The 26,873-nt window shown below is 36.1% G+C and overlaps 1 protein-coding gene and 1 long non-coding RNA gene across 3 annotated transcripts; one reads left to right on the top strand and one right to left on the bottom strand.

Annotated features, from left to right (window-relative positions):
* Window positions 1–12,330: 12,330 nt before the first annotated feature.
* Window positions 12,331–16,008, bottom strand: LOC146937114 (uncharacterized). 2 transcript variants are annotated; one of them, XR_015030842.1, is made up of 2 exons: window positions 15,068–16,008; window positions 12,331–14,957 (listed from the first exon to the last, which is right to left on the bottom strand). It is a non-coding gene; the product is annotated as an uncharacterized LOC146937114 (long non-coding RNA). The 2 variants fall into 2 exon arrangements; XR_015030841.1 differs by having other exon boundaries at window positions 12,331–14,410.
* A 4,446-nt stretch (window positions 16,009–20,454) lies between these two features.
* On the top strand, window positions 20,455–20,820 carry LOC146937113 (uncharacterized). Its single transcript, XM_085749340.1, has one exon. The coding sequence runs from the start codon at window positions 20,455–20,457 to the stop codon at window positions 20,818–20,820; it is 366 nt and encodes a 121-aa protein (XP_085605466.1).
* Window positions 20,821–26,873: the final 6,053 nt, after the last annotated feature.

Below are 26,873 nucleotides of genomic sequence, written 5' to 3'. Positions count from 1 at the left end.
AACATTTAATTCTACCTTGGTGTCATCAACTTTTGCTTCTGCCTTGGATTCTTCTTTCAAATCTTCAAGTATGGCCTGATTAGGAAGAACCTCCTTCAAGGAATCTAGCTCCTTCAAACACTCTTCAATGGCTCTTGCTTCGTCTTCATCAATAGCATTGAGTGCGTCCACCAAAGCACTCTCAAGGGGTGTTCTATTGTGCAATTGCTTCCGAGTAGTCAAGATGACTTCTTCGGTTGCATCCATTTTGAAACATGCACCCTTGTCTTTCGAGTACTTCAAGGCTTCCCGGATGTTGAAAGTAACCTCTTCATCATTTACCTTGACCTTCATGATATTATCATCAAGATCAATCATCATCCGAGTCGTTTGCATGAAATTCCTTCCCATTAAGATAGGCACATCCTCATCTTCTTCGACATCCATAACCACAAAGTCAGCCGGAAAAATAAATTTGTCCACTTTTACAAGAACATCTTCGGCCATACCTAGTGGTTTTGCAAAGGATTTGTCGGCCAATTGCAACATCATCCTAGTCCGCTTTATACAAAGGTCACAACCTCTTTTGGCAACGGACAAAGGCATGAGATTTATGCTTGATCCAAGATCAAGTAGTGCTTTACCTACATGTGTTGTGCCAATAGCTACCGGTAGAGTGACTCTTCCCGGATCTTGCTCTTTCTTAGGCAACGTTCTTTGAATAATAGCACTACAATTGGCATCAATTTGGATCGTCTCTTCATCGTTGACTCTTCTTTTCTTGGAAAGGATATCTTTCATGAATTTCGCATAGACCGGCATTTGCTCCAAGGCTTCTGAGAATGGTATATCAATTTGCAACTTCTTGAAGAGTTCAAGAAACCTTGCGTATTGCCGCTCTTTGTCTTTCTTCGATGGAGCATGTGGGTATGATAAGCGTTGAGCCACCACTTGCTTCTCAACTTCTTGTTTCTTGCCTTTATCTTTCCCCACATCTTTCTTCTTCCTCTCCATCTCCTCTTGTTCCACTAGTTCTCTTTTTTGATTTTTTTCTTTTTCAACTAATTCTTCTTTATTCTTTATATACACTTTCTTCTCTATATCTACAACATCCTCCTCGAACTTCTCTCTATCCTCCTCATTGACAACTTCATCATCCTTCTCTTCAACAACAATATCTTCACCTACCCCTTTACCTACTACTCTACCACTCCTTGTAGCAATAGCTTTTGACTGCTATGCTTTGTGATGCTCCTTAGGATTTGGTTGAGTGTTAGCGGTGAAAGTTCCCACTTGCGGAGGACCTTGAGCCATTTGTTGTGCTAACTGACCAACTTGCGTTTCAAGGCCTTTGATGGACGCGTCGGTATTTTTCTGGTTAGCCATGGACATTTGCATGAATTGCTTCAAGGTTTCTTCGGTGCTTTGGGAATTGTTAGGTTGTTGGGGGTTATTTTGTGGTGGAAATTGGTATTGATTATTGAATGGTTGTTGGAATTGAGGGTACGGTTGTTGGTAGAAGTTTGATTGTGGATATTGGTAGTTATTGTTGTAAGGTGTTCTCCAAGGTCTTTGTTGGTTTTGGTTGGCCAGATATCTTCCTTGGAAGTTGGAAGTACCCGGATTTTGAGCTTGTTGTGAGGTTCCGGCTTGTTGTGGTTGGTTAGGTCTTTGTTGGTTTCCCACATAATTTACCTCTTCTTCAAAAGAACCGGGTGTGGGACAAAAGCCGGTGAGATGATCTCCCGTGCAAAGCTCACAAGCATTAACCTAAGATGTTCCTCCTTCTTGCTTGAGAGATTGAAGAATTTGTTTTGGCATAGCTCTCATCTCCTTTTGCATAGCTTCTATTTGTTGAGTGAGAAGCTTATTTTGAGCCAAAACTGCATCATTTGCTTCTAGTTCAAGGATACCGGCTTTCCTTTGATTAGGATTCCGGTTGTGAGAAGATTTTCTAGTGTTGAGAGCCATTTGGTTAATGATTTTGACAGCATCAGCTGGACTTTTCAAAGCAATAGATCCTCCAGCACTTGCATCTAGCATCGTCTTGGACATGTCTTGAAGCCCTTGACGAAATAGGTAGATTTGCATCTGGCTATCATAACCATGCTTAGTACAGCTCCTAAGCAAAGATTTGTATCGCTCCCAAGCATCACATAGAGACTCACCTTGACCTTGAGAAAAAGTTGTGATTGATGTTTTAGCTTCAAGATGCCTATCCTCCGGAAAGAACCTCTCTTGAAACATTTTCTCCAATTCAAACCAATCTTTTTTTAAAGAAGTAGGTTGATCTAAGTACCACTCCTTAGCCTTACCAATCAAAGAGTGAGGAAATAATTTGCAAAACATTGGTTCTTCCTCATCTTCCCTCATACCAAGAGTACCGGCGGTAACATAGAAATTTGTGAGATGCTTATAAGGGTCTTCATGATCCATTCCAGTGAATTGGTTATAAGTTATCAAATTTATCAACCCCGATTTCAACTCGACTTGCTTGGCATTTTGATTACCAAGGTTAGCAAGCCTTCTTGGACTAACCCAACTTGGAAGAGCATTCTCATCTTCATTAGCCATAGTTACAATAGTTTCCCTTTCCGGTGATGATGGTGGAGTTGTGTGTAGAGAACCACCCGGAGATAGTGTCTGAACCGAACCCGAAGGAGAGTGAATAGAACTAGATGATCCCGGCTGAGCCAGCCTGGCTAATCTCTTAGCTTCCTTTGCTTGCTTCTTAAGTAACCTAGCAGTTTTCTCTATTTCTGGATCAAATTGAAGGTCTTCTTTAGAAACGGTACCTCGCATAAACAAAGTTTACCAAGACTATACCAGGTGGTTAGCATAAAAATTAATGAATGATATAAGTGTATAATTATATGCATGAAAGAATTTTGTGCAAAATTGACTTAACATGACAAAATTGTTCAAAACTTATAATATAAAATACGCTACTCCCCGGCAACGGCGCCATTTTGATGTAGTTTTTCTACATGTCATATAACTATGTACACGTGAGTATATATAGGATCGTTTTCCACAGGGAGTTGCGTTATATCATAAGCGTTTTCACAATCTTTCACATTAAGGTATCATTTATAAAATGTTTGTTTGTAACACTATATCCATAGATGACATAAAAGTAAAAACGAGAGGAGATCGAACTATTTCGCTTGCGGTATAAGATAACGAGCAAGCATAACAGCAGCAATCTCTCGATCGATTAACAGACTCTAGCTTTATAACCAATATTATTAAAATCATTTCCACAACATCCTTCGTGTCCAAAGTGACATCGTTATTTCTAAGTTAGCGTTTAAACATTCGTGTCCAAATCCCTTAAACGATAACAAAGTCGATTGGATAACTTAATCGACCGTGTCCAGCCTGATTAAGTATCCGAAAGCATTAAAATCTTGATTAAAAGTAATTATCAAAGGTTTACAAACTTGTCAAGAGTGATATAACATAAGATAGATTGTTATTCTAGTTCTAGATTCAAGAGTTTGTGTCCAAATCATCTTGAATCTCTTTGAAAGCATTAAAAGCAAGAATAACAACAATATTGAATCATTAAGCTAGAACCTTATATATTAAAAGATCAAAAGATTACATAATAGCTTGTTTGTTACCTCAATACTACAAAGAAGATGATAGCTACACATAGACATGTATACTATGCAAAGGATGAAGGAAAGATGAAGATTCTATGTCAAGATCCTTCGTGTCCAAAGTGATCTTGAGTTGAATCTACTCCTAAACACCTTGCTTTGTGTTTCTCTCTTGGAAATAGCTCTGACCTCTCTCTTAGAATGTATGAAAATATCAATGGAATAGTGAATGACCTAAAAGAGAGGTAAGAATGCTATTTATATGGGCCTGTGTTTTTGTACCTACGCTAATAGCGCCATTTACGCTAATAGTGTGGTATGTCGGCCTATAATATGGCCAATGGGCTGTTGCCACGTTGGCCTTGCCCTGCTTCTACGCTCCAGCCACGCTAATGGCGTGGCTTTCTGGACTCTTTACGCTAATAGCGTGTCTCACGCTAATGGCGTGTTTCTTCATGGCTTGCTACGCTCCAGGTACGCTACTAGCGTATCTTTCGGGAGTGATTACGCTAATAGCGTAGCTTACGCTAATAGCGTGTTGCTTCACAAGTGCTCCAGATTCACGCTCCAGGTGCGCCATTGGCGTACCTTTCTGACCTTGGGCTTTTCTTCCTCACGCTAATAGCGTAGGACACGCTAATGGCGTGGCTTCCTTGAATTTTGACTTTTCTTGCTCCTTGCTTGTATTTTCCTGCACAAAAAGGGTAGAATGAGGCTCAAAAGCATAAATGACATATTAACACAATATTTGGAGTTTTCCATAGAGAATCTTGCAAAACAAGTCACTAAAATGCCTAAACTCCTATATGAAATATATCACTTTTAAACACTTATCAAATGTCCTCATGAAATTTTATTTGGTTCCACTCCTAATTATCTTACTCTTCGAGTCTTTGGCTACTTGTGCTACCCATGGCTTCGACCATACTCTCAAAATAAGTTATCCAATCGAAGCATGCCATGTGTTTTCCTTGGCTATTCTACACAACATCATGCCTACCAATGTTATCACCCACCCACTCAAAAGTTGTATCTCTCAAGACACGTCACCTTTCATGAGTCACTCTTTCCATATTTATTGAATCTTTATGCCTCATCCACATCTTCTATTTTGAATTCAAATTCAAACACTAACAAGCACTTTCCTTCTCATCATCCTCTTATTATTCAACACCTTAACCATCCTATTATTCCTCCACCTTCTCCTCAAAATTCAAACTCATCACTTACACCTCTTATCTCCCCCACTCCACATGCTCCAACTTCATCTCCTCAAATTTCTGAAGTTCCCACTAACTCTTCCACGAGATCTTTTACTGGAACTACATCATCAACACCGCACCCGTCGCCGGAATCTACTCACATAGTTACAAGGTCCATGAACCAAATACACAAGCCTAATCCAAAATATCTCCTCACTACAAAACACCCATTAGCCTCCTCAATAGAACCAACATGTGTTTCTCAAGCCCTCAAATCCAGTGAATGGCGCAATGCTATGAGTAAAGAATTTGATGCTTTAATCCAACAAGGCACATGGGAGTTGGTACCTCAACCACAAGCTACAAATCTTATAGGCTGCAAATGGGTTTACAGAATCAAAAGAAAACCCAATGGTGATATTGACAAGTACAAGGCTAGACTCGTGGCCAAAGGCTTTCATCAAAGACCGAGACTAGATTACACACAAACATTCAGCCCTGTTGTCAAGCCAACAACGATAAGACTAGTTCTTTCTTTAGCACTGCAATATAATTGGCCACTCCGTCAACTAGATGTCAATAATGCATTTCTCCATGGCTCCTTGAGTGAAGAGGTTTATATGCAACAACCTCCTGGCTTCATTCATCCAGAAAAACCACATCATGTTTGCCGCCTAAGAAAATCAATCTACGGTCTCAAGCAAGCACCACGAGCTTGGTTTCAAACCTTACAAAAATTCCTATGTGACTATGGGTTTGTGAATTCCAAATCTGACTCTTCCTTGTTTATTTTCAGAACTGCAGGCATTATTCTATACACACTAGTATATGTAGATGATATTATCATCACGGGTAATTCCTCCATCAAAGTCAATGAATGTATAGCAGCTCTTGCACACACTTTTTCAATTAAAGATTTGGGCAACTTACATTACTTTCTAGGTGTTGAGGTTATTCCAAGTACCGCTGGATTATTTCTTAGCCAACACAAATACATTGGAGACCTTCTTGAAAGAACCAAAATGATACCAAGAGACGAAACAATACACTCCTTTAAATTGATATTGTACTGCTCATAAACTTTTGTTTCCTTGTTTGTCTGTTGGAAAACAATTCCAACCAAACCTTTTGTCATTATCGTTTGATGATATGTATCGTTTTTTTAGGAGATTAAAAAAGTGGGAGACTGAAACACACGCCAATTGTACTTGTATTGAGTACAATATCTGAAATTAGGGTTTAGTCTGTTTAGGTCATGCCTTACGAATGCTCTCAGGAGGGTTTATAGCCTTTTGTGGGCTTGTATTTCCATGACTTAAGCCCCAAACAATTTGGGCGCCAAGTCAGTTTAAAGCATTCTAGGTGCTTCTGGAAGCCTGGTCAGGCGGCGCCTTTAGGGGACGCACCTAGGGCTTCAGGAACCCCTTTGGAGGACACCTGAGCCCTTTTGGAGGGCATATGTGCCCTTAAGGATAGATTGATGGTCCAAAAAGAAAAGAAAAAAAAAACAAATAAATTATAGAACCCAAGTAACCTCCCCAACTAATACTTCTCTCACTCACTCATCTAACTGTCTCCTCTCCTATCTACCCGAGACCTTTCCTGCCTATTTTTCCATTTCTTATCCTCATTTCAACTCACCAAAGTCATTCCATAAATTACATACTCTTGAGATCAGTAGCACATTTAAGCAAAGCTATCTCATAGTACATGTGCTATTTGATAAAATTTTGGCGTTAGGGTTAGTGTTTTAAGAAAGGAAAAAATACTCATCTCTTGACATAGTTGCTCATTGAGACTATTCGAGGTAAAACTTTATGATTCATGAAATATAGAGATGATATCTAAATTGGATGAGTTGTGGAACTAGTATGGATAATATAATCTTAGATTTTCATGAGTCTCTTTCAAACCCTAAGTCTAACACATTAAGGGTTTTGGTCCAATTCTTTATCTATTGGTATTATGGTGTTAAGTAAATTTACGAAAGAGTTGATATTATTATATGATGTTCAGATACGGAGGAAATTGCTCTCATGGTCATTCTAGGGCATTGCTAGGAACAGAGTTAATTCATCATAGTTGCGAGTAGAGGACGATCATTATCTTGTATTTTGGTTATTGTTATTTATTAATATTTTGTTTGTTTTCTATGTTAAAAGTATTTCTCAAAATGGGAAAAATCAACTTTTAAACATTTTTCTCGTCATCGTTATTATTATTTTTAAAGTCATTGATGTTATAAATGTAGTGGATTTGAAACTGAAATTTGATTTCACGTATCTTGACACTAGTTTTGATGTGTTGTAAAACATGGTTTTGATATGTGTTTTTGGAAGATTTTGAAAGTAATATGTACTCGATTTGTTTTGGATTTGGATTTACTTATGATTATAAGTAATAGATTTTCAATTGAGTTTTTATGGTATATATTTTGACATAAGTTTTAATATGTTGTTGATGTGTGAAATCCGCAAGTGTACGATTTTATCAAAGTAGTAAAAATATCGTTCCATAGGGAGTTGTTGTAATTATTGATTTTTTTTTCAATTGTGGTTAGCAAAAAAGTTCAGTTTTAGAAGTTTAGCAAAATTGGTTGAAATAAAATATAATAAAAATCACATTGGGATTATTGGTTCATCATAATGACGAGTCACTTACAATCCAAACCTATATCCAAGTCTTATGTTAAATCCGTTTCTAAAGACAAGTTTCTCTAATGTATTTCAAGGTTCCTCTCAGAATCCATGAGTGTGTTTCAATAACAATCACGTCTATTCTCATAGTTGATTGCTATTGAAACTCATTAAGAACGAAATTTTTAAGGTCTCAAGGTTTACTAGACTATTCTCATGTTTCGTAAACCTTGTCTAATCTCACTTGTTCCAATACTAACCTTCTTCTTTTGATTCTTCAATTAGTATTTGAAATATGAATTAAGAACGGTGAGATTAGATTAGAAAATAGATTTACATAAAATTAGGGTTCTAGGCTTGGTTTGATAGGGATTATGTCATTAGACTTATCCAACAATCCCATGGCAAAAAAATCTACTCACTCATGTTCATCGTAGACAAAGAGATTAAAGAGGTGGAGAAGAAAGACATAAAAGTAATTATGGCTGAAAGTAAAAGTGCAGAATTGTAAAGAGCAAGAATTATAAAGAACAAGAAAAATAAAGAACTTTGATTCCAAAGAAAATAATTGTCACAAAGAATTCTCAAGGTCAAAGATGATTTACAAGTCTGATTGCTCTCTCTATATATAGCAAAAGCCAGCCTCTAGAAAAGGAAATAGTTCCACATTATAAAGCACTAAAATCGGTCATAAAAACAGCCCAAATCGAAACATAAATTTGCACTAAATCAGTACATAAATATGCACCAAATCAGCACATAAATATGCACTAAATCAGCAACATTTTGGAGGTTGGGATCGCACACGGTCGTGCTTGCAACGCGACCGTGCCTGATGAAAACACAACAAGCAGCAAAGGGAGCACTGGGATCGCGCACAGTCGTGCGTAACTGAGCATGGACCGTGCACAACTCTCAACATTGGCAGGCACGGTTTGGTAAAAAGGGGCGCACGGTCAGTGCAGTGGTAGGCACGACCGTGCGCGACAAAATGGACAAAATTTCCCATCTTTCACTTCTCAAGCAAGCTTCAAACCATGCATCTTTATGCTCCATGCCTCAATCATGCTTTTAAATCCCTTCTTTTGTGTTAAAACTTGATTTCACCATATTTGATCCTGAATTAAAATAACAAACGATTTGAAGTACCAAAGTTCTAAAAAAGTAATTAAAAACACATAAAATTCTAATAAACTAAACAGTTAAAAACCTATAATTATTGACTTATCAGTTGTGAAATATGGTTTTACTTTTGTGTTTTTAGAATGATATTTTGAAAATCACAGTTATATTGATGAAGACCTAAGTGCACCTTGTTATATAATTTCAATTAGAGAGATTTACCCTGTTAGATGGAGCCACCCCTATGAAAAAGGCATCATTTAGGAGGAGAGGACCATCAACGAGATGTAGACTCTCTAATTGAGAGATATGTTACGTTTTATAAATCGATAGAAAAGTGTTATATGTTAGATGGAGTTTTCGCTAATGGAGGCCACTCTTAGGAGGAAAGATCTATCAACGAGATGGAGCTAGCTATCGGTTTTATCATTGTAGTTCATTTTCACTAAATTTGTATTTCTATACTTTCTTTGAAGATTATTATTTTCATATTATTAAATTGTATCCGGATTCTACATTTTCTTAAGAGTTGATTATTGTCATTCCATTAAATTGTATCATATTTTTTTATCATTGATGTCTAATGATACATGTTTATAAACAAGATTTAGATCTTGAAAATGGTTATAATACAGAGGATACTCTGTCAAAATTTTAGTGGATATTATTTTGAAGTGAAAGTCAATTTGGAAATTATTTAAATTATAGTTTTACAAGTTTCGTCAATAGACTTGCAAGACAAGGATATTCTAGTTTGTGCACCGGTCACAATTTTTAATTTTGGGTTATGACATAGACACGAAGACCTTGGGGATAGACAGGTGTGAGGCATGTATCAATGACTAAAAGAATAGATACATTGATTGTCGGCAATCCCTCTAGACAACAGATCTATTTTGACAATCCACTAAACTAAATCAATATCAATGCAGAGCACTCTAATGAAAATTCCAAGATACCAAGATGGTATCTAAGGTACCAGATTTTGTTAATCATGAGTTAAGCAACTTGATTGTCATATCGACAAACTTTGACAACCATAATCTCCATGGAACAATATTAAGATTAAATGTCTTCATGTATTGAGTCAACTATTTTGTAAAAATCAACTACTATTTATTTTTGTCAACTATGTGATCTTGTGTATATATTTGGAAATAGATTTTGTTGTGTAAACTCCCATATTTACTCATATTACTTGATGCGTAATATAGCCCCTTTATCCTTTTCTTCCTGTGTTTTTCTTCCTTGTTTTTGTTAGTTGCTATCTACGAAGATCAAACATGTGGAAGACTTGATACTATGTAGGTGTTTGCCTGTGATTTTGGCAAACGGGGGCTAGTTTTGATTATTACAAGTGAGATCGAACTAGAAATTTCAAGACCGTTGTGTAAAGGCTTTTATCGAAAAAGAGTTTGAGAAAAGGCCACGAAATGCACTCAGGTTGCTTAGAGAGAAGGACGGGTTCGATAGTAAAAGGCACTGTCTCTCGACAGGTTTGAGATTGCAAGGAAAAGCTTAAATAAAGCAAGTAAAAAAGATAAATAAAAAAAAAGTAAGTTTACACATGTATACTCAAAGGAAAAGTAAAATGCATTGCATTTAAAATAAAGGGGTGGTCTACAAATCAGTTTACATACATTCTGTATAACTCGTTTCTCTATACGCTGGTAGTTTGAGTGTTGTAGAATTATGTATATGATTTGCGACCCACTTTCCGACTTGGAAACTCTTTTTTATACTAAAGACCTAGATGGCGAACCACTAACCCCATGATCAGCACTTCCTCCATCTTGGACAACCGCTTGCCCCACGTTTCCACTAAAGGAAACCGTCTCAATGCTTGAAATCGTGCTTTCCCGCCTTGATTGCCTGAACTCGACGCGAACACTCTTTCAGCCTTGCTTTGTCGAAACTCTGACTATGCGGTCTAGGCTTGATGTCTTGTCGAGACTCTCCAATTGAAATGAAAAAGCTCTTTGATTCCTGCAAAGTTAAAAGCCAAACAAATGTTGACCACATTAAATGAGTCTGTTGAATTTACAGGCTAACAGTAGGTTACATATGGACTCGACGATCAGTTGGATTACTTTCACGATTTGATACTAATGTATTCACTTGTCTTTTAATATTTGGTTATTTGTAAACTTTATGAACACTTTTACTCCTTATTTGGTTACATATATGCTATTGTGCAAAACCATCATTTTATTCTCGTGAAAGTTTAAAGAACATTTTAATTGAGATTATTACACACAAACCATTGTTACTTTCAAAAGTATACAAGAGTTTCTACTTTTTGCCCATTGATAGTTGTTTGTAAAACCAATAAGGAGTTGTATTCAATATTTCTTCTATCAAATATAAAATTTGTTATGAGGTACAATATATTCGACATACACATTCTTTTCATAAAAATTCTTTTTTATTTTTATTTATTTAATCTATCTAATAAAAAAAAAGAGGTGTTACTTCATGTTATTAAAATCATGTTGCATCACGATTTTTGTGTCTCCAAAAATATAAGAAATGGAGAAAAGTTAGGGGATTTCAAAATGTAGAGACAAATTTCGTGAACGAGTAAAAATAAGGGACCATTATTATAATTAAACGTAAATTTTTATAGGGTTAATAGTGCTTTACCCCCCTGTAATATAGGTTATTTTCGGTTTTCCCCTTGTAAAATTTTCTTTTTGGATTCCGTCCTTGTAATTTGAAGTTTTTTGGTTTTGGACCTTCATGAATTTTGACAGTACAAAATCGATGATATGGCAGGGGGGTAAACCGAAATTTTCTCAAATTAACAGGGGGTAAACCGAAATTTTCTCAAATTGCTGGGGGATAAATCAAAATTTCCTTAAATTACAGGGGGTAAAATTTTTCATGAAAGTCTAAAACCAAAAAATCTTCAAATTACAAGGACGAAATCCAAAAAAAATATTTTACAGGGGAAAAATTAGAAATGACATATATTACAGGGGGTTAAAGCACTATTAACCCATTTTTATATACATTCTTAATGAAGAAAGGACCTTACCACTCTAAAGCAAATACATTTTTCATGTTTTGAGATACAAATGTTGCCAGGTATACCTGTAACTAGACTTTCCACCCGTGCTGCCGCACGGGTCATATACATTGTAAATGTAGTAGGCCAAAGCAAAGTTTAATAGCTCAATTACAACTTATAATTTTAATGTCATAATTTTTTAGTACAAATATTCATTCTATTTTTTCATGCTTACAAATGTTGTAATGTTTAATTGAAATTTATAATTAGGTGTTTTCAATCAGACATGACAACCCTGATTGAGGTCATCAACCAAACACGATCAATATACCAAGTTAATAACAACAACATCAAGAAGTATGTCACAGATCAAGATGTCATGATGAATAAGACATAAAGTAGAGTCGATAGAAACTGCACGTTAAATCCCAAAAGATCTCAAATTTGTTGTAATTTATTTTTCTTCTTCTCAAATCTATGAAATTTCAGTTATATGAACTACCTACTATTGCATTATTTTCGCAATAGTTTCTCCGTGACATTTTAGATTCTCTTTCTATACGGAGGCCTAATTTAGCACACTGAATCAGAAGGGAACTTGAAGGAAGCATGTTGTCAACTTTGAGGATGTATATGGTAAAAGTATATCGTAAAAGTATGTTCTGAGAGTTTTTAAAAAATTCAGCAAAGAAATTAACATAGCATGGTGAACCTTGCAACAAAGTTCACAATCACTTTCATAGGATTAATTAGCAATTTCAAGTGGGCAATGTATATAAATGAAAATTAATAAGATTAAATTTGATTAGAGAAGTTGCAAGATACATCATTGTTAAGTTTAATGCCAATGCATTTCAACTGAAGCCAAAATTCAAAATACACATGTTATAACTTGGTGCACCATTCAACGCATAAAATGATAACACAGTTCACAACCATGTGATAGGAAACATAGTGCACAACATAGATGACAACATAGTAAACTTAATATTCATAAAAGGGTTTAATATGTGATTCGTCCCTGCAAATAGGGCTCACTTAAAATTTCGTCCCTGCAATCGCTAATCCTTTTTTTTTTGCCCCTGCAAAGTTTAATCAGTTAAAAATTCGTCCCTTGACCCAATTAATGACTACCACGTCATCAAAATTACCATAATGGCATGGGAATTGACCAAAATACCCCTGGGCTAATTCTTTTTTTCCTTCAAAAAAAAATTTTCAAAATTTTCAAAATTCTTTTTTAAATTAAAAAAATCTGAAAAAATAATTAAAAGTCAAAAAAAATTTCGGAAAAAAACTGTTAAAATTAAAACTGAAAAATTTTCGGTAAAAAATCGTAAAAAAATTTCGGGAAAAAACTGAATTTTAAGCCAGGGGTATTTTCGTCAATTCTCATGCCATTTTGTTAATTTGATGACGTGGCAGTCATTAACTGGGTCAAGGGACGAATTTTTAACTGATTAAACTTTGCAGGGGCAAAAAAAAAGGATTAGCGATTGCAGGGACGAAATTTTAAGCGAGCACTATTTGCAGGGACGAATCACATATTTAATCCTTCATAAAACCATTGAAATACGTCGACAAAAAAAAAAAACATAGGACACAAAGCTGTCTTCAATTAAGTGCGCCCAATCTTGACAGATTTGAGCTTAAAGGGTTTGTTGGTAGATTCTTCCCCAGCACATCAAACTCTGAGATATTATGAAGAATTGCAGGAGCAGCCAAGTTCTTTACTTGTTTTTTACCTATTCCTTCTCATAGCATTATAATAAAACACCCCACCTTGACTTGTTCTATTTATTCACCATAACAATACATTAATCATAAAAGGCATAAAAAGGATATGGCAGGAGCAGTGTCCTATTTATTCCTTCCATAAAGAAAATTTTGAGAAAAAGAAACATGGCTTTCTCTCTATCTTCTCTTCTGATTTCCTGTTGGACTTTTTGGGTTTTGTCACTTTCTTCTACATCACAAATTTAAATATTATTAGTATTGTCAATATTTGTGAAAAATATGGACAAAACTCTTTTTCACCCCTTCCCTTTTCTGTTATTTGGTTAGTTTAGTGATTCTTGACTGAAAACAATCACTATGCTCCATGGCCAAGAAGATAAAACTAACATAAGAAAAGCCAAAGTATGAAACAATTGAGTAGGTAACCTGAGAGCAGTGGCAATGAGCAAGTCAAAATAAGAGATTTGCATTCTCAACTTTTAATTTCTGGAAGTATGAATCACATAAATCAAGAGAAAAAACACATTGTAAGTTCTAAGCTATGAAGCACGGACACAATTCAATGTAATCACATGTGTCGGTGTCGAGCATTAACATGTGCCAGTGCTACAGAGTCTGCTATTAGTTTAAACTGGATTCGGTTCAGATAAAAAGATTCGTCATTAATTTCTGTAATTGTTTAAAAAACGTACAGTAACAACATAGAAGGAATGACAGAGTTAATATTCGTTTGTACAGACTCATCAAATACAACAAAATCATCGCTTTGATCTGTTAATGAGGGAATGACAGAGTTAATATCATATGTGGTTAGTAACCAAGCTCTAGGAGTTAATTAGAAGTAATGTTGCAGCCAGTAATCAAATCTCAGTATTCATTTTCAAATATGGCCCAACTAATTGATCACAGTAATTTCAAACTCTTGAATGCGCAATGCATTTTGACAGAATCCATGCCAAGACATTTTTTGTTATGCAACATTCTAAATCAAAACGGTTAACTATGACAAACAACATCCTTCCACTAACACATCAACAAATCCAGCACCTTTCCACATATACAGCTTCGACATATTCGTTTGTACAGACTCATCAAGTACAACAAAATCATCACTTTGATCTGTTAATGAGGGAATGACAGAGTCAATATCATATGTGGTTAGTAACCAAAAGCTATAAAAAAAAATTGGATATCAGAACTATTATAATACTTGTTATTTTTTTCAACAAAAAGATTGCCGCAATACTTATTTTCAAATACATGTCTTAGCAACATAATGATCTTATACAAAGGTGTACACATAATTAAAATGTAGATGAAGATATAGAACTGAAATCCAATACTTTGTTACACATAATCAAACATCATTCTATAAGTGATATTTGCTATCTAGTTAAAACTATTTTTTCAAAAGAAAAATAAAGTACAAATAGAAATCGTAATAATAACATATGTAAAGAGAAAATTTGAAAACAAAATAAGAGAGAAATAAAATTGAGTAAGCATCAAACAAAAATCAATCAAAAAAATAAATAAGCATGCAAATGAATAAAAGCACAGAAAGTACTAAGTATGAATTGAGTGTAGCAATACAATTCAAAAACTCACCAGATTACAAATAACCAAAAATTAAATTGAACAAATGCTATTACTCTTATCTCAACCCCTAAAATTTGAAAATTCATAAACCGTAAAATCAACAAACAAATAAAAAACAAATGATCCAGATACACTCAATTTCACAACAAATCATCTAATAGCATATCTAAGCATTACCATAACGGTTGAAATGAATTGTCATCGAAATGGGTCGCCACCGCGTTATGGATCAGCCACCGAGTTCATAGCCAGCGAAGTTGAAAAATGATGACGTAGAAAAAGAGGATGGCTAAATCAATATTAATAAATCAAATTTAAAGAAATTTGATAAGTTTTGTCATTTACAAAAGCATTACAATTTAAAGAATTCCATACCTTGTTTTTTTTATGATGGAGATGCAACACTCAACAGAGAAATGAAGAAACGTCGAACCCTTGAGGTCAATAAGGGATAGACGGCGGCGAGGTTGACGGCTGCGGAAGAAAGGTCAATAGTGTCGGGAGATTAGGGTAACGGAGGAAAAGAAGCTGAAAGGAATAGATGAAAGAGGACAGATGATGAAACTGAATCTAAACTATTTTGGGTAAAGAGAAATTGAAACATCTCAAGCATTACAGAAGGAACGAAACTGGGAATGAATGAATAATAAATCGATTCCAAAGGAAGAAGATTGAATTAGTGAAGAAGGGTTATGGGGTTTGAGAGTGAAATTGAGAACAAACTGAGTTTCATTCATTTGGCTTTGGTGTGATGTGCGCAAGGCTTCTGGTGAGTTTATAAGGCATGGTATTGGGTTGGAATCAAAGTCGGTTGCGGCGGAGCTGAAAGTCTTGGGTGTGAGGAAATCGTCATAAATGGTGCTGCCACGGGTGACGGTTGTGATACGGCGGAGCATGGTTCTGGTGGCAGGAGTCGATTCTGGCATTGGGAGAATGGGTTTGAGAGAAAAGGGATAGAGAGAGATATGGTTTAGGGGAGAATACTTCGGTGCCATTAATGGCACCGTGACATTGCATCCTGTCCGCACAAACAAAGCATCCTGCACATGTGTCAGAAAATGGATGGTATGGATGGGGTTGGGCAGCTATGGCACGGTGACATTAAGTCACTGAAGTGCTGCCCTGGTTTAGGTCAGAGTCATGGTTTTCAAGTATTGGAAACCTACAACAATAATTGTTTGTCATTTACAATGTCATTGTGGCTTAGATTTGAATTTCAAATTGAGCATTAAATGTACTTTGGTTGAAATAATCCCGCCAAAAGCATTAGGGTTTGGGAAAATAGGCATGCATTGTGTACCTTTGGATTATATATTAAGATGTCCCGCTAAATTCTCGGCAGACCGCAGTATCGGTGAACGTGACAAAGAAGAAATAATTATGAAGGGTTAATGATATAACGGGGAATATTTAACTGGGCGGGTGTTAACTCTCGAAAAACATAGAGCAAGTGGAGACTATAAAGTTATGATTGAAGGAAGAGCAAAAGAGTCTTTGTCCATGGAAGCTATATAAGCCAAGATCTCCACTTTCTATTCATTTACTTTCATTCCACTAAGACACGTGAAACTCCAACTCTCTCCACCTCCTCCCTTTTGTCATCTTTGGAGATTTTTGCAATCAAGCTTAGATGTGGTCTTGCATGCATTATTGGGTGTTCAATTGAGCTTTGGATTGGCTTTAGGACTAAGTTTCTAGCAGAAGTTTTGGTAGCTAAAGCTTGGGCGCGTAGGTGTTTTTCAATTGGATGTTAAGGGTCAAAGAGAGACCAAGGTTGGTTGTGGTTGCTTTGGGCTTTTAGGAGCTGCTAGTGACAGAAGGAGAAAGGGCTGAAGCTTTGGTGATTGAAGTGGAGCTCTTGAGAGAATTCGGAAATCATTCAAGTGAGTTTCTAGTAAGGCTCTCAATTTCATTAACGTCGTTGCTGGAATTATGAGTGGATTTTCGCATGACAGTTCAGGTACTGATCGAGTTATTGTTGTTTATGTGTAGTTTAGGCTTGTGTAACTATTGGATTTTCGGGTACTACGCTTAATTCCCTTCAATTCGGCCATAAGTTTCGTGCAATTTGGAACAGGGTTGTGAAGTTTGGTATTTTCTGCTGGATTCTGTTTACGGATTTTGGAACAGGGTTCCACCAAAACGGCAAGAACTCTCTTACTGTGACTCAGATTCAAGTGGTTGTTGTGGTTACGGATAGCTAATGCAATTCCCAATGTTTTGACGTTAGTTTCGCTAAGTTCGGTTTAGAATTGAGGTCTGGAGACAACGTTTAAGTAAAGGACCTGATGTAGGATTTGAGCAAAATCGAGGTTCACATGCGACAACTCGTCGAAGTACGCATGAAGCATCGTCTAGCGAGGAGGTGCAGAAATGGAGTCTGAGTTCAGACGGAACCATGTACAAGTTGCGGAGAATGTTTGAGGTGAGTTCTTTAGACTAGCTCCTCCCTTGGATGAATATGTGTGATCGTGTAAGAATTCACAATTATGCTAAGTTTATGAATTAAGGTTTAATAGCCCCTTTGTGCCTTGATTGCCAAACTATGTTAATGTTGACGTTCATTTGGTTTTCTATGGTTTTTATATGTTATGGATGTATAATGTGCAGCAAGGGACTTGAATTGAGGTTTTTGGATGTTAAACACGATTTTTGCAGGTTCAGGGTCTGCTGAATTCGCTTGAAGCGAGTCCAACTCGCTTAAGCGAGTTTGACATACTCTCTTTTTAAAAAAAGAGTCGTCGACTCGTCTTGCAATCCTTTGGTGGCCTTTCGAGGTCCGTTCTTGTAGTCTTTTCCAACTATTAAACCCCTCTACGTCAAGTGTTTAATGCATCTTACATCTAAGATTCTGAAGAGGAAATGTGTGGGTAAACATTAACATTATTCGGCAATGAATGGCACACGAGAAAAAGATAATAAGATTTATGTCCGGGTAGTACTCTAACCCTAAGTATTGGGGAATCTCTAGAACCTCGACTTAGATAGTTGAGATTAGCTATGTTAGTATGTTGCCAAGGCATACCAGACTTAAGTAATTATGAACATGTCGTATCTTTTGCTATCCACACCAGGGGGATACAAAAGGTTCACGTTAGGGGGACGGGATACACTCCGCAAGGTAGGCTCGCACGACATTCAGAGGAGTCCAGTGTTAACCTCAGATAGGTTTTTCACTGGTCATGTTATGGGAATATTTTCCAGGGTTACTCCACTCGGGATTATTCCGTAAAATGAACTCAGATAATGGTGCTCTTTACACGTTAACTTCTAACATAATAAGAACAATACATGAATACGATATGATATGATATGGCATGATAGGTATTATGAATAGATGTTCCGAACGATCTAGTACCCCGCACGATCGTCTAGGTATGCAGGTTATCACACACGTATAAACCCGAATGGGTTGAGTGTAGACACGTGGCGACCCTAGGTTTCCCGAGGTTGCCTATAGCCTAGGATTAGGTAGAACTCATTGAGACATTATGTCTCATCCCAATCCTTTTGTTTACAGATCAGCAGGTTGCTTGTTGCAAGAGGTTGCAGACATGTAGCCGAATGGATGACCATCAAGTGCTCGTTCGTACAAGACGTAGAATTTTCCTTTGTATTCTGAAGATAATATTGCCTATTGCTTTAGTTTATGTTTTGATGATGTCTAAGATAGCTAGGTTTATTTGATGATGTTCTTTTATGTTGATTAGCTTTAGCTTAGAATCTTGTTAAAGCACCCTAGCAAACCATCTCATAGTGTCATGTGATTCCTTGATGTCTTGTGTGATTGTCATGTGATTCTTTGATGTCTCGTGTGTTGTTATATATGGAAAATCCTTCCGTGAATTGTTTGATTCTATTCATGATTCATTGATTCATATCAATCATTCCTTTTGTCCATTTTCCTTATGTCATTCCTTTTGAATTGAGTCAAATTTTCCTAAATAGTATCGTAGTGAATCTATTCAAAGTTTCCCTGAATAATATCGCATAATATCGCAGTGAATCTATTCACAGTTTTCCTAAATAGATTCATAGTGAATCGATTCACCATTGAATCGATTCACAAAAAGCCTGAATTGATTCAAATGTTGTCAGCATCCATTTTTCACTTGTTACTTTCCTGAATCAACTCAAATTTCAGTGAAACGTATCATGAAACTCTCTGACTTTGATTGAATCGAATCATAAGAGTTTGAATCGTATCAATCTTCATCTAGGGAGATTTGAATCGATTCAATTTGTGTCTGACGCATAAAAAACTTCATTGTTCATCTGGCTTGTCATTTAGCTGTCTGAATCGATTCACGCAATACGTGAATCGATTCACTCTGTTGTTTTTGGTTGAAATTTTGCACTTTCCTTCCTTTTCTATATATACACACTTCCTCATAACACCTGAATTATTGAATCATTTGCATCTATTCTCTATAGGTATCAAAAACTCATTGTTCATACATTCTTCAAGATTAAACATTTTTTCTTAGAATCACTTTGTTCTTTGAGTGTGTAGATTCTCTAGGGTGCTAGTAAGGATTGTAAGTTGGTTCTCTCAAGAAGATAGATTGGGCTTAATCAAGTCTTCAAAGGAAGTGAATAATCTCATTCGACCTTCAAAGGACTTGGGGGTCTTTCTATCCGTTCTTGAATTCGAAGGGGGTTCATTTGCCGGACGTAGCTTTGAAGACTCGAGTGAAGAGTTTGAAGGAGTGCACGGGTAATTCAAGGATCCGAAGATTCAAGGAGCACCAAATTCAAGGGGTACTTGAAGTTTGGGGGAGTAGCTTACATAGGAGTTAAAGAATTAGGACTTTAATTTTAAGGAACTTTTGTAAACATTGTAATCATCATCATTTGTTACATAGTGGATTACCTTGGTGAAGGCATACTTCATCAAGTAGAGTAGACGTAGCCCTAAGCGATGGCGAAATAGGGTGAACTACTATAAACACCGGTGTTCTCTCTCTCTCTCTCTCTCTCTCTCTCTCTCTCTCTCTCTCTCTCTCTCTCTTTCCCTATCCTTTTTACTTTTCAATATTGCTTGTGATTAATTGAATAATTGATAGGTTAATTGTTAGTATTGATCTAAGTAGTTTTTCATTGAAAATCGACCTAATTCATTGCGTTAGGTTTCATACAATTTGCTTAAATCAATTGATTGCAAAGTCTATTCAATTCTTCAATTACACTTGCATTGTATTTTTGATTTGATAGCATATTATTCTTGTTCATAGGTTTGGTTTGAAATTGTGTTTTTTGTACCTTGTTCAAGGATTGTTAATAATTGATTGTGTACAAAGATTTGTATCGTGAATCTCTCAATTCTAAGATAAAATCTTATTCCACATATATTTGTTATTTGTTGATTCATTGATTGTGATTGTTCAAGCAAATTTCAAATAGTCAATTTGTTAAAATCATTTTTCACTAAATCTTCGAAAAGTTTTTCAAACGCGTTATTCACCTCCCCCTCTAGCTTGGTAACCATCTAGCCATATAGACCAACAAGTGGTATCATAGAGCTTCGTCTCTTCTTACGGCTAACTACCGGAAAGTTGATCCATATGGCTAGTGAGGAGCCCACGGGGGCGTATAATAGAGCACCTATTTTCGACGGAGAAAATTATGACTATTGGAAAGAATGCATGAGCGTTCACATCCAATTGGTGGATATGGATGTGTGGGACGCTGTGGCCAACATGCGATTTCAACCGCAAGTTGTTGCCAACGGTGTAGCACAAGATAAGCCAAAAGCCGATTGGAGTGATGATGACAAAAGGAAGGTCCAATACAATTTGAAGGCACGGAATATCCTCATCTCCTCTCTTGGGGTAAATGTGCATCGTTCCGCATCTCATTGTAAGACCTCTAAAGATATGTGGGATGCATTGGAAACGCTTTACGAAGGAACTGATGAAGTTAAACAATAAAAAAATACCCTTGTGCAACAATATGAGCTTTTTTGCATGAAAGATGGTGAAACCATCTCCTCCATGCAAATGAGATTTACTCATATTGTAAACAAGTTGCAAAACCTTGGTAAAACAATTTCAAACCAAGATTGCACTAATAAAATTTTGAGATGTATGACAAAGGAATGGCAGCCCAAGGTTACCGTTATCAAGGAATCACAAAATCTCAATGTTCTTAGTATGATCACAATCTTTGGAAAATTAAAGGAACATGAGCATGAGATCAATCACTTCAAGTCAAGTGAGGATGACTCTAAGAAGAAGGAAAGGAAGTCCATTGCTTTCAACACCACCTCGTCCGTCTCTACCTCTTTGGTTCAAAATGATGATGAATACGATGATGATTCTATAAATGAAGAGGAAATGAGCTTGTTTGTTAGGCAGTACAACCGTTACATTAAAAGGAATGGGTTAAAGCACAATGACAAGAATCTAGTGAACTTTAGAAAGGCCTCAAGAAAAGGAAAAGAATCGGATAGTGATGAGAAAGTTGTTAGTTGCTATGTTTGTGGAAAAGTAGGCCACCATAAAAATGAATGTCCAGAATTTGCTAAAGAAAGAAGGAGATCCGTATTCAATCAAAACTCAAGAGGAAGAAAGGTCTACATTGTTTGGGAAGAAGATGAAGTTACCTCTGTTTTATCTTGGTTTTCGGGTGTCAAACATTGATTACGTTTGAACCTTTTTAACCGGTGATATCTTATTTTTTCTTGGGAAGGGAAAAAATAAGCAAAACCCTTGAGAATCGAGGTCCGGGAGTTGTTTTCACTACGGGAAGGTGTTAGGCACCCATAACGACTATAGTATCCTATAGGAACCGTCTTTATTTTCTACGCGCGCGCTTTTATTTTAAATGCTATTTTGAAAGTGTTTATTTAAACCTAAGAGTTTTCTAAGTGAAGAATTGGAGGGAGAAGAATGTGTTTGAATTTTTATTTTAGTTGAATTGAAGGAATTTTGATTCCTTGCCTACGTACCCGTTTAAGGGATCAAATCCACCGTAGTTCTCTTCCAAAAAAAAAAGTTTTTGTTTTTATTGGTTGATTTTAAGTTTGAAAATTGGAATTTTGAAGAATGGAGATTGAGAGGCTTCATGAGCATTGAGATTTAAGAAAAAGTGGGGTTTGATTAGTGATTTTGGAAAAAAAGTCAAGTATGATTAATTTTCATTGAAATTTGATTAAGAAAATAAAGAGAAAATGCAAAAGAGTTTTGACTCCTATATTTTTTGGAAAAGGTTTTCAAGTGATGTTGTTCAAGTTTTTTCGGAAAATTGATTTTTCTAAGTGTAAATCCTAAGCATTCATCTAAACATACAATCCTAAACATACATCTAAACATGCATATTCTAGCTATATACCTAAAGTGATGTGTGTGCATGTGTCGGTGCTTGTGTCGGTGTACATTATTAGAGTCCATTGTCCTTTACATCATTGGCCTAGATACATGCTATGGTCTTGTAAGAATTTAAAAGCATAAAAAATATTACAAAATCCCTAAGTTTTACATTCTAAGCCTTGGTAAAAATTAAAGTGCAAGAAATTAAAGTGCAAGAAATAAGAGATGAAAATATGATGTGAGATGCTATGGAAACGAGACATGAAACAAAAAGGGGTTAGTAGCACAAATGACATAAAACTAGCATTAAAAAGCATAGTAAAGCTATTGTAACTTGCAAGAGAAGTAAACCAATCAAACTTGATAAAAAGTGCTAAAAGAGCTTGGAATTCAATGTAATGCTTAGGCAAAATCAAAACCTAGGTTCTCATGATATTGGAGGAGTTTTAGATGGCTTATTTCAAGAGGGCCAACATGAGAATCTAGAGATTTAACTATGCCAAAAATTTACAAGATTTTCAAGCCTTTTATGCAATTTTATTTTGCAAGAGATTTTTCCATTTTTTTACAATGTAAAGGATTCACAAGGTTCACACAAACAAAACAGCAAACATACACCGCAAATAAAGGACAAAATCATTCCAAAAAAAATTACATGTTCAAGACTACAATTACGTGCCACAATCCTTGCTCAAAATTACATCACAATTTCTCAAAGAATATTAACAAACAAATAAGCTACAAGTAAGAAAGGCTACATATGATCTTGAAGTGAACTTTGGCATGAAACCACACCTTAAATGATAGGTTTCAAGTGCCAAAATTACTACAAGAAACAATGCACCAACACCTAAGGGTCTTTAACAAAAATTTACCAAGAATTGAAGCATTTGAATTAACAAGAACAAAAATATTTTCCCTACACTTCTAATCAATACTCAACACGAAAACAGCATCAAGATTTATCAAAAAACACAAGAAAATTAACGGAAAATTATTTGGAATTTTTTAAAGGTTTTTTAGGCAAAGCATGGGTGCATATAGCAATTTTACAGCAAGAAGCGCAGAAACAGGGGGTGTGTATATCAACAGAAAATCCAGACATGGGAATTGGGCCTGAACAAGCCTGCTGGGCATGGGTTATGGAGCAAGAACGGGTCAAAGTTGGGTTGAGTATATAAAGATTGGGTTGTGTTAAAAAACCATTACACAAATCTTCTTCTCTCTCTCGAAAAAGAAATGCTCACGTTCTCTCTCAAAATGGTAGACAGCGCCGCTGCCTTTATTGTCTTCTCCGGCGAGTTGTCTCCTTCCGGCACGGTGGCCGGTGGTGCACCACCGTGCCGGAGTTTTCAAAACACTCCTTTTTCAGAAACAAATACACATTCACACATCCTTTTTCGCATAGAACACGAATCCACAGATTAAATCTCGAAACCAGTCTTAAAACACCCTGGATCTACGCTTAAACTTCGAAAATTCCTCAGAAAATACGAACAACAGGATGTAAAGAATCATTACCTCTTCTCTGCAGTTCGATTAGTTCAATCTGTTGAAGGTTCGGCCACGTCCTTTTCTTTTTCCAAGCAACCCGGTCTCAGCTTCTTCTTCACGTTCGCGAATTTGCTTCTATTTCGTTTCAAACCTAGTCTTGAGAGCCGCTGATGGATTGTTGCGTTGTAAGTTGTTCGTGAGGGTGTGGAACCCTTACTGGTTCGGATTGGTGTTTACAGGTTCGAACAAAATCGTAGCCGCCGTGGTTTTAATGGATGTTGTTGTTGATAGGTATGAGAAAATGATTCGAAAATCTTGATGCAGTGAGATATTTGAATTCTGGAAAGAAAGAAGAAAAGAAAAATATAATGTTCTTGGTGTTTTCGTTTGAGATTGAAGATTGAGAGAGGAAAATGTAAATGGTGGTTATGGAGGTTTTTGGTGATGAATGTGGTGGTTAGGGATGAAGATTGAATGTGGTTAGGGTGGTTGAAGGTGGAGGAGGAGTTTGTTAGGGTGGTGGAAGTTGGTTAGGGATGAGAATGTGGTGGAAAAATAGTTTGTTACGGTGGAGAAAGAAAGAAAGAGGGAAAAAAGAAGAATGGTTTTGTGATTTTCTTGGAATTTTTGTGGAAAAAATGATTGAATGAGACTTTGACCTTGACTTGGACTTTTATAGGTGATGTGGTAAGCCTTGGACCAATTGGAGTGGGACATGTGGCACTAGACTTGTAACAAACTTTTGTGGACTAATAGCATTTGGACACATGGCACCTGAAAATTATTTGGACTAACAAATGGACTAAAACACAAAATGACAAAAAGGACTAAAAAGTAATTAAAATAAAATTGGTAAAAAAAATGTAATTTTGAAAATAACGTAAAGTGAAACGATTAAAAACAATAAAACGGACTAAAACGAACTAGAAATATTATGTGAAATGACCTAAACGCCCCTAGGGACTAAAATGACTCGAAACGACTCAAATGCAATTTTAAAATGATTTTTTTAACAAGGGATTAAAGCAAGAGTTCATACAAGCGAATTAAAAGACTCAGAGACAATTTTTAGAATTAAACAGAGTTTTAACACATGAAAAGACTAAAATGTCCCTAGGGGCAAAACTGACTCAAAATGACTTCAAATGTAATTTTCGAAATGGATTTTGACATAGAATTGAAATGAAGACTTATTCAAACTATTTGAAGGGACTCAACCAAATTTTTTAAAAAACTGAAAGAAATTTTAACATAGGAAATGACTAAAATGCCCTTTTTCATGAATTTTGCAAGTAATATTGAAATAAAATGCAGAGAAAGATGCAATTGATCAGAGACAGTTCAAATGACTTGTAATGCAAGAAAAGAAGAATTGAATAAGTATTTTTAGGTCCAAAATTGGGGTATAACAGCTGCCCCTATTTAAGTTTCTTTGTCCGGAGAGTCAAGAGACGAGGTCTTTGACTTGACGGGACGAAGATACTTAAATATTAACATTTGCACTGTTTTTGGACATAAAAATACGCTCTTAGATTTTCAAAACATGAATGCCATGCAACATTTTGATTATGAATGCAAGACAAGCAACTGGAGTCTAACAGAGCATGTCATATCACTGGGGATTTAGGTAGACATTGACAGGGTAGACAAACCAGGGGACAAAAGATAGGTACAAGCTGTTCTTTGGATCGAACCTGCCACTTAACCGAGAGATACAAACAAGAGATGGGTACAAGCTGTTCTTTGGATCGAACCTGCCACTTGACCAAGGAAATACAGACAAAAGATAGGTACAAGCTGTTCTTTGGATCGAACCTGCCACTTGACCAAGAAATACAAACAAGAGATGGATACAAGCTGTTCTTTGGATCGAACTTGCCACTTGATCGGAGATATAGACAAAGGGTAGATACAAGCTGTTCTTTGGATCGAACCTGCCGCTTGATCAATACCACGACATGTAAGTAGGTGCAAACTGTTCTTTGGATCGAACTTGCCGTTTGACCAATAACAAAACATAAGCAAAGGGTACAAACTGTTCTTTGGATCGAACTTGCCGTTTGACCGGAAATATAAGCAGGTACAAGCTGTTCTTTGGATCGAACTTGCCACTTGACCGATAACAAGATACAAATTGGAAGTTGGATTTAGAAAGATTCAAATTGAGAGTAAGTTGACATTGACTTGATTTGAAGACAGACATGACCATTTTGTTGGCCCAAGAGTAAATTGAGAGTGAATTAACATTGACAAAGACATTGAATTAAAAGTTTGAGATTGAAAGAGAGATTGAAAATTGAGATTAATCAGAGACATAGCCATAGACATTTGAGAGTTGAAATTAACTTGAATTGGAGATTGAAATTGAATTGAGTTAAATTGACATTGAGATTGGATTGAAAATTGAGATTGAATTGAATTGAAATTGAGATTGGATTGAAATTGGAGATCGAGTTGAAATTGAAATTGAGATTGCTTCGAATTGAGATTGAATTGAATTGAATTTGGGATTGAAATTGAGTTTTGAATTGAAATTGGAGATTGATTTGAATTGAGATTGAGAATTGAAATTGGACTGAAAGGTTGAAATTGATTTTGACAGTTGAAATTGGAATTGTGATTGGATTGAAATTGGAGATTGAGATTGAAATTGAGTTGAATTGGAAATTGAATGTTGATTCAAATTGAAAGTGGAAATTGAACTGAATTGAAAGTGGGAACTGAGTTGGATTGAAAGTTGAAATTGGAAATGCAGCATGCATGTATGGTATAACAAGATTATTGAATGTATGAGCACATAAAATGCATGATTATGCATGTATGAATGCTTGAAATGCATGATTGGTTTGTAATTTTGACAAGGAAATTTCACAGAGATAGACAAAACATTGATAGATTGGGCACGTAGTGGCTCGTGCTGCAACATATTCACAGGGGAAAACCTCTTTGGAGAGACCGTCGTTGAGAGACGTATCAAAACCATGGCTGAGGGCAATATAAACTTGTAAAGGAGGGACCCTTGGAAGATTCTTGGATACAGGTCGCCGTTGTTAGGCGTGTCAGTGCTGGGTAAACATTGGATGTTCGCATCTGTGGTCAATGCTTTTATATTCTTTTCATTTTTCATTTTTCAATCCCATTTTTGCCTGAACCGCCCTTTCGGGTTTTCGATTCACCGG

The sequence above is a fragment of the Medicago sativa genome, chromosome 3 (genome assembly GCF_051527215.1).
Source record: "Medicago sativa cultivar Bolivia chromosome 3, Bolivia_mono, whole genome shotgun sequence".
Lineage (NCBI taxonomy): Eukaryota > Viridiplantae > Streptophyta > Magnoliopsida > Fabales > Fabaceae > Medicago > Medicago sativa.
This window is presented reverse-complemented; position numbering and strand designations above follow the sequence as displayed.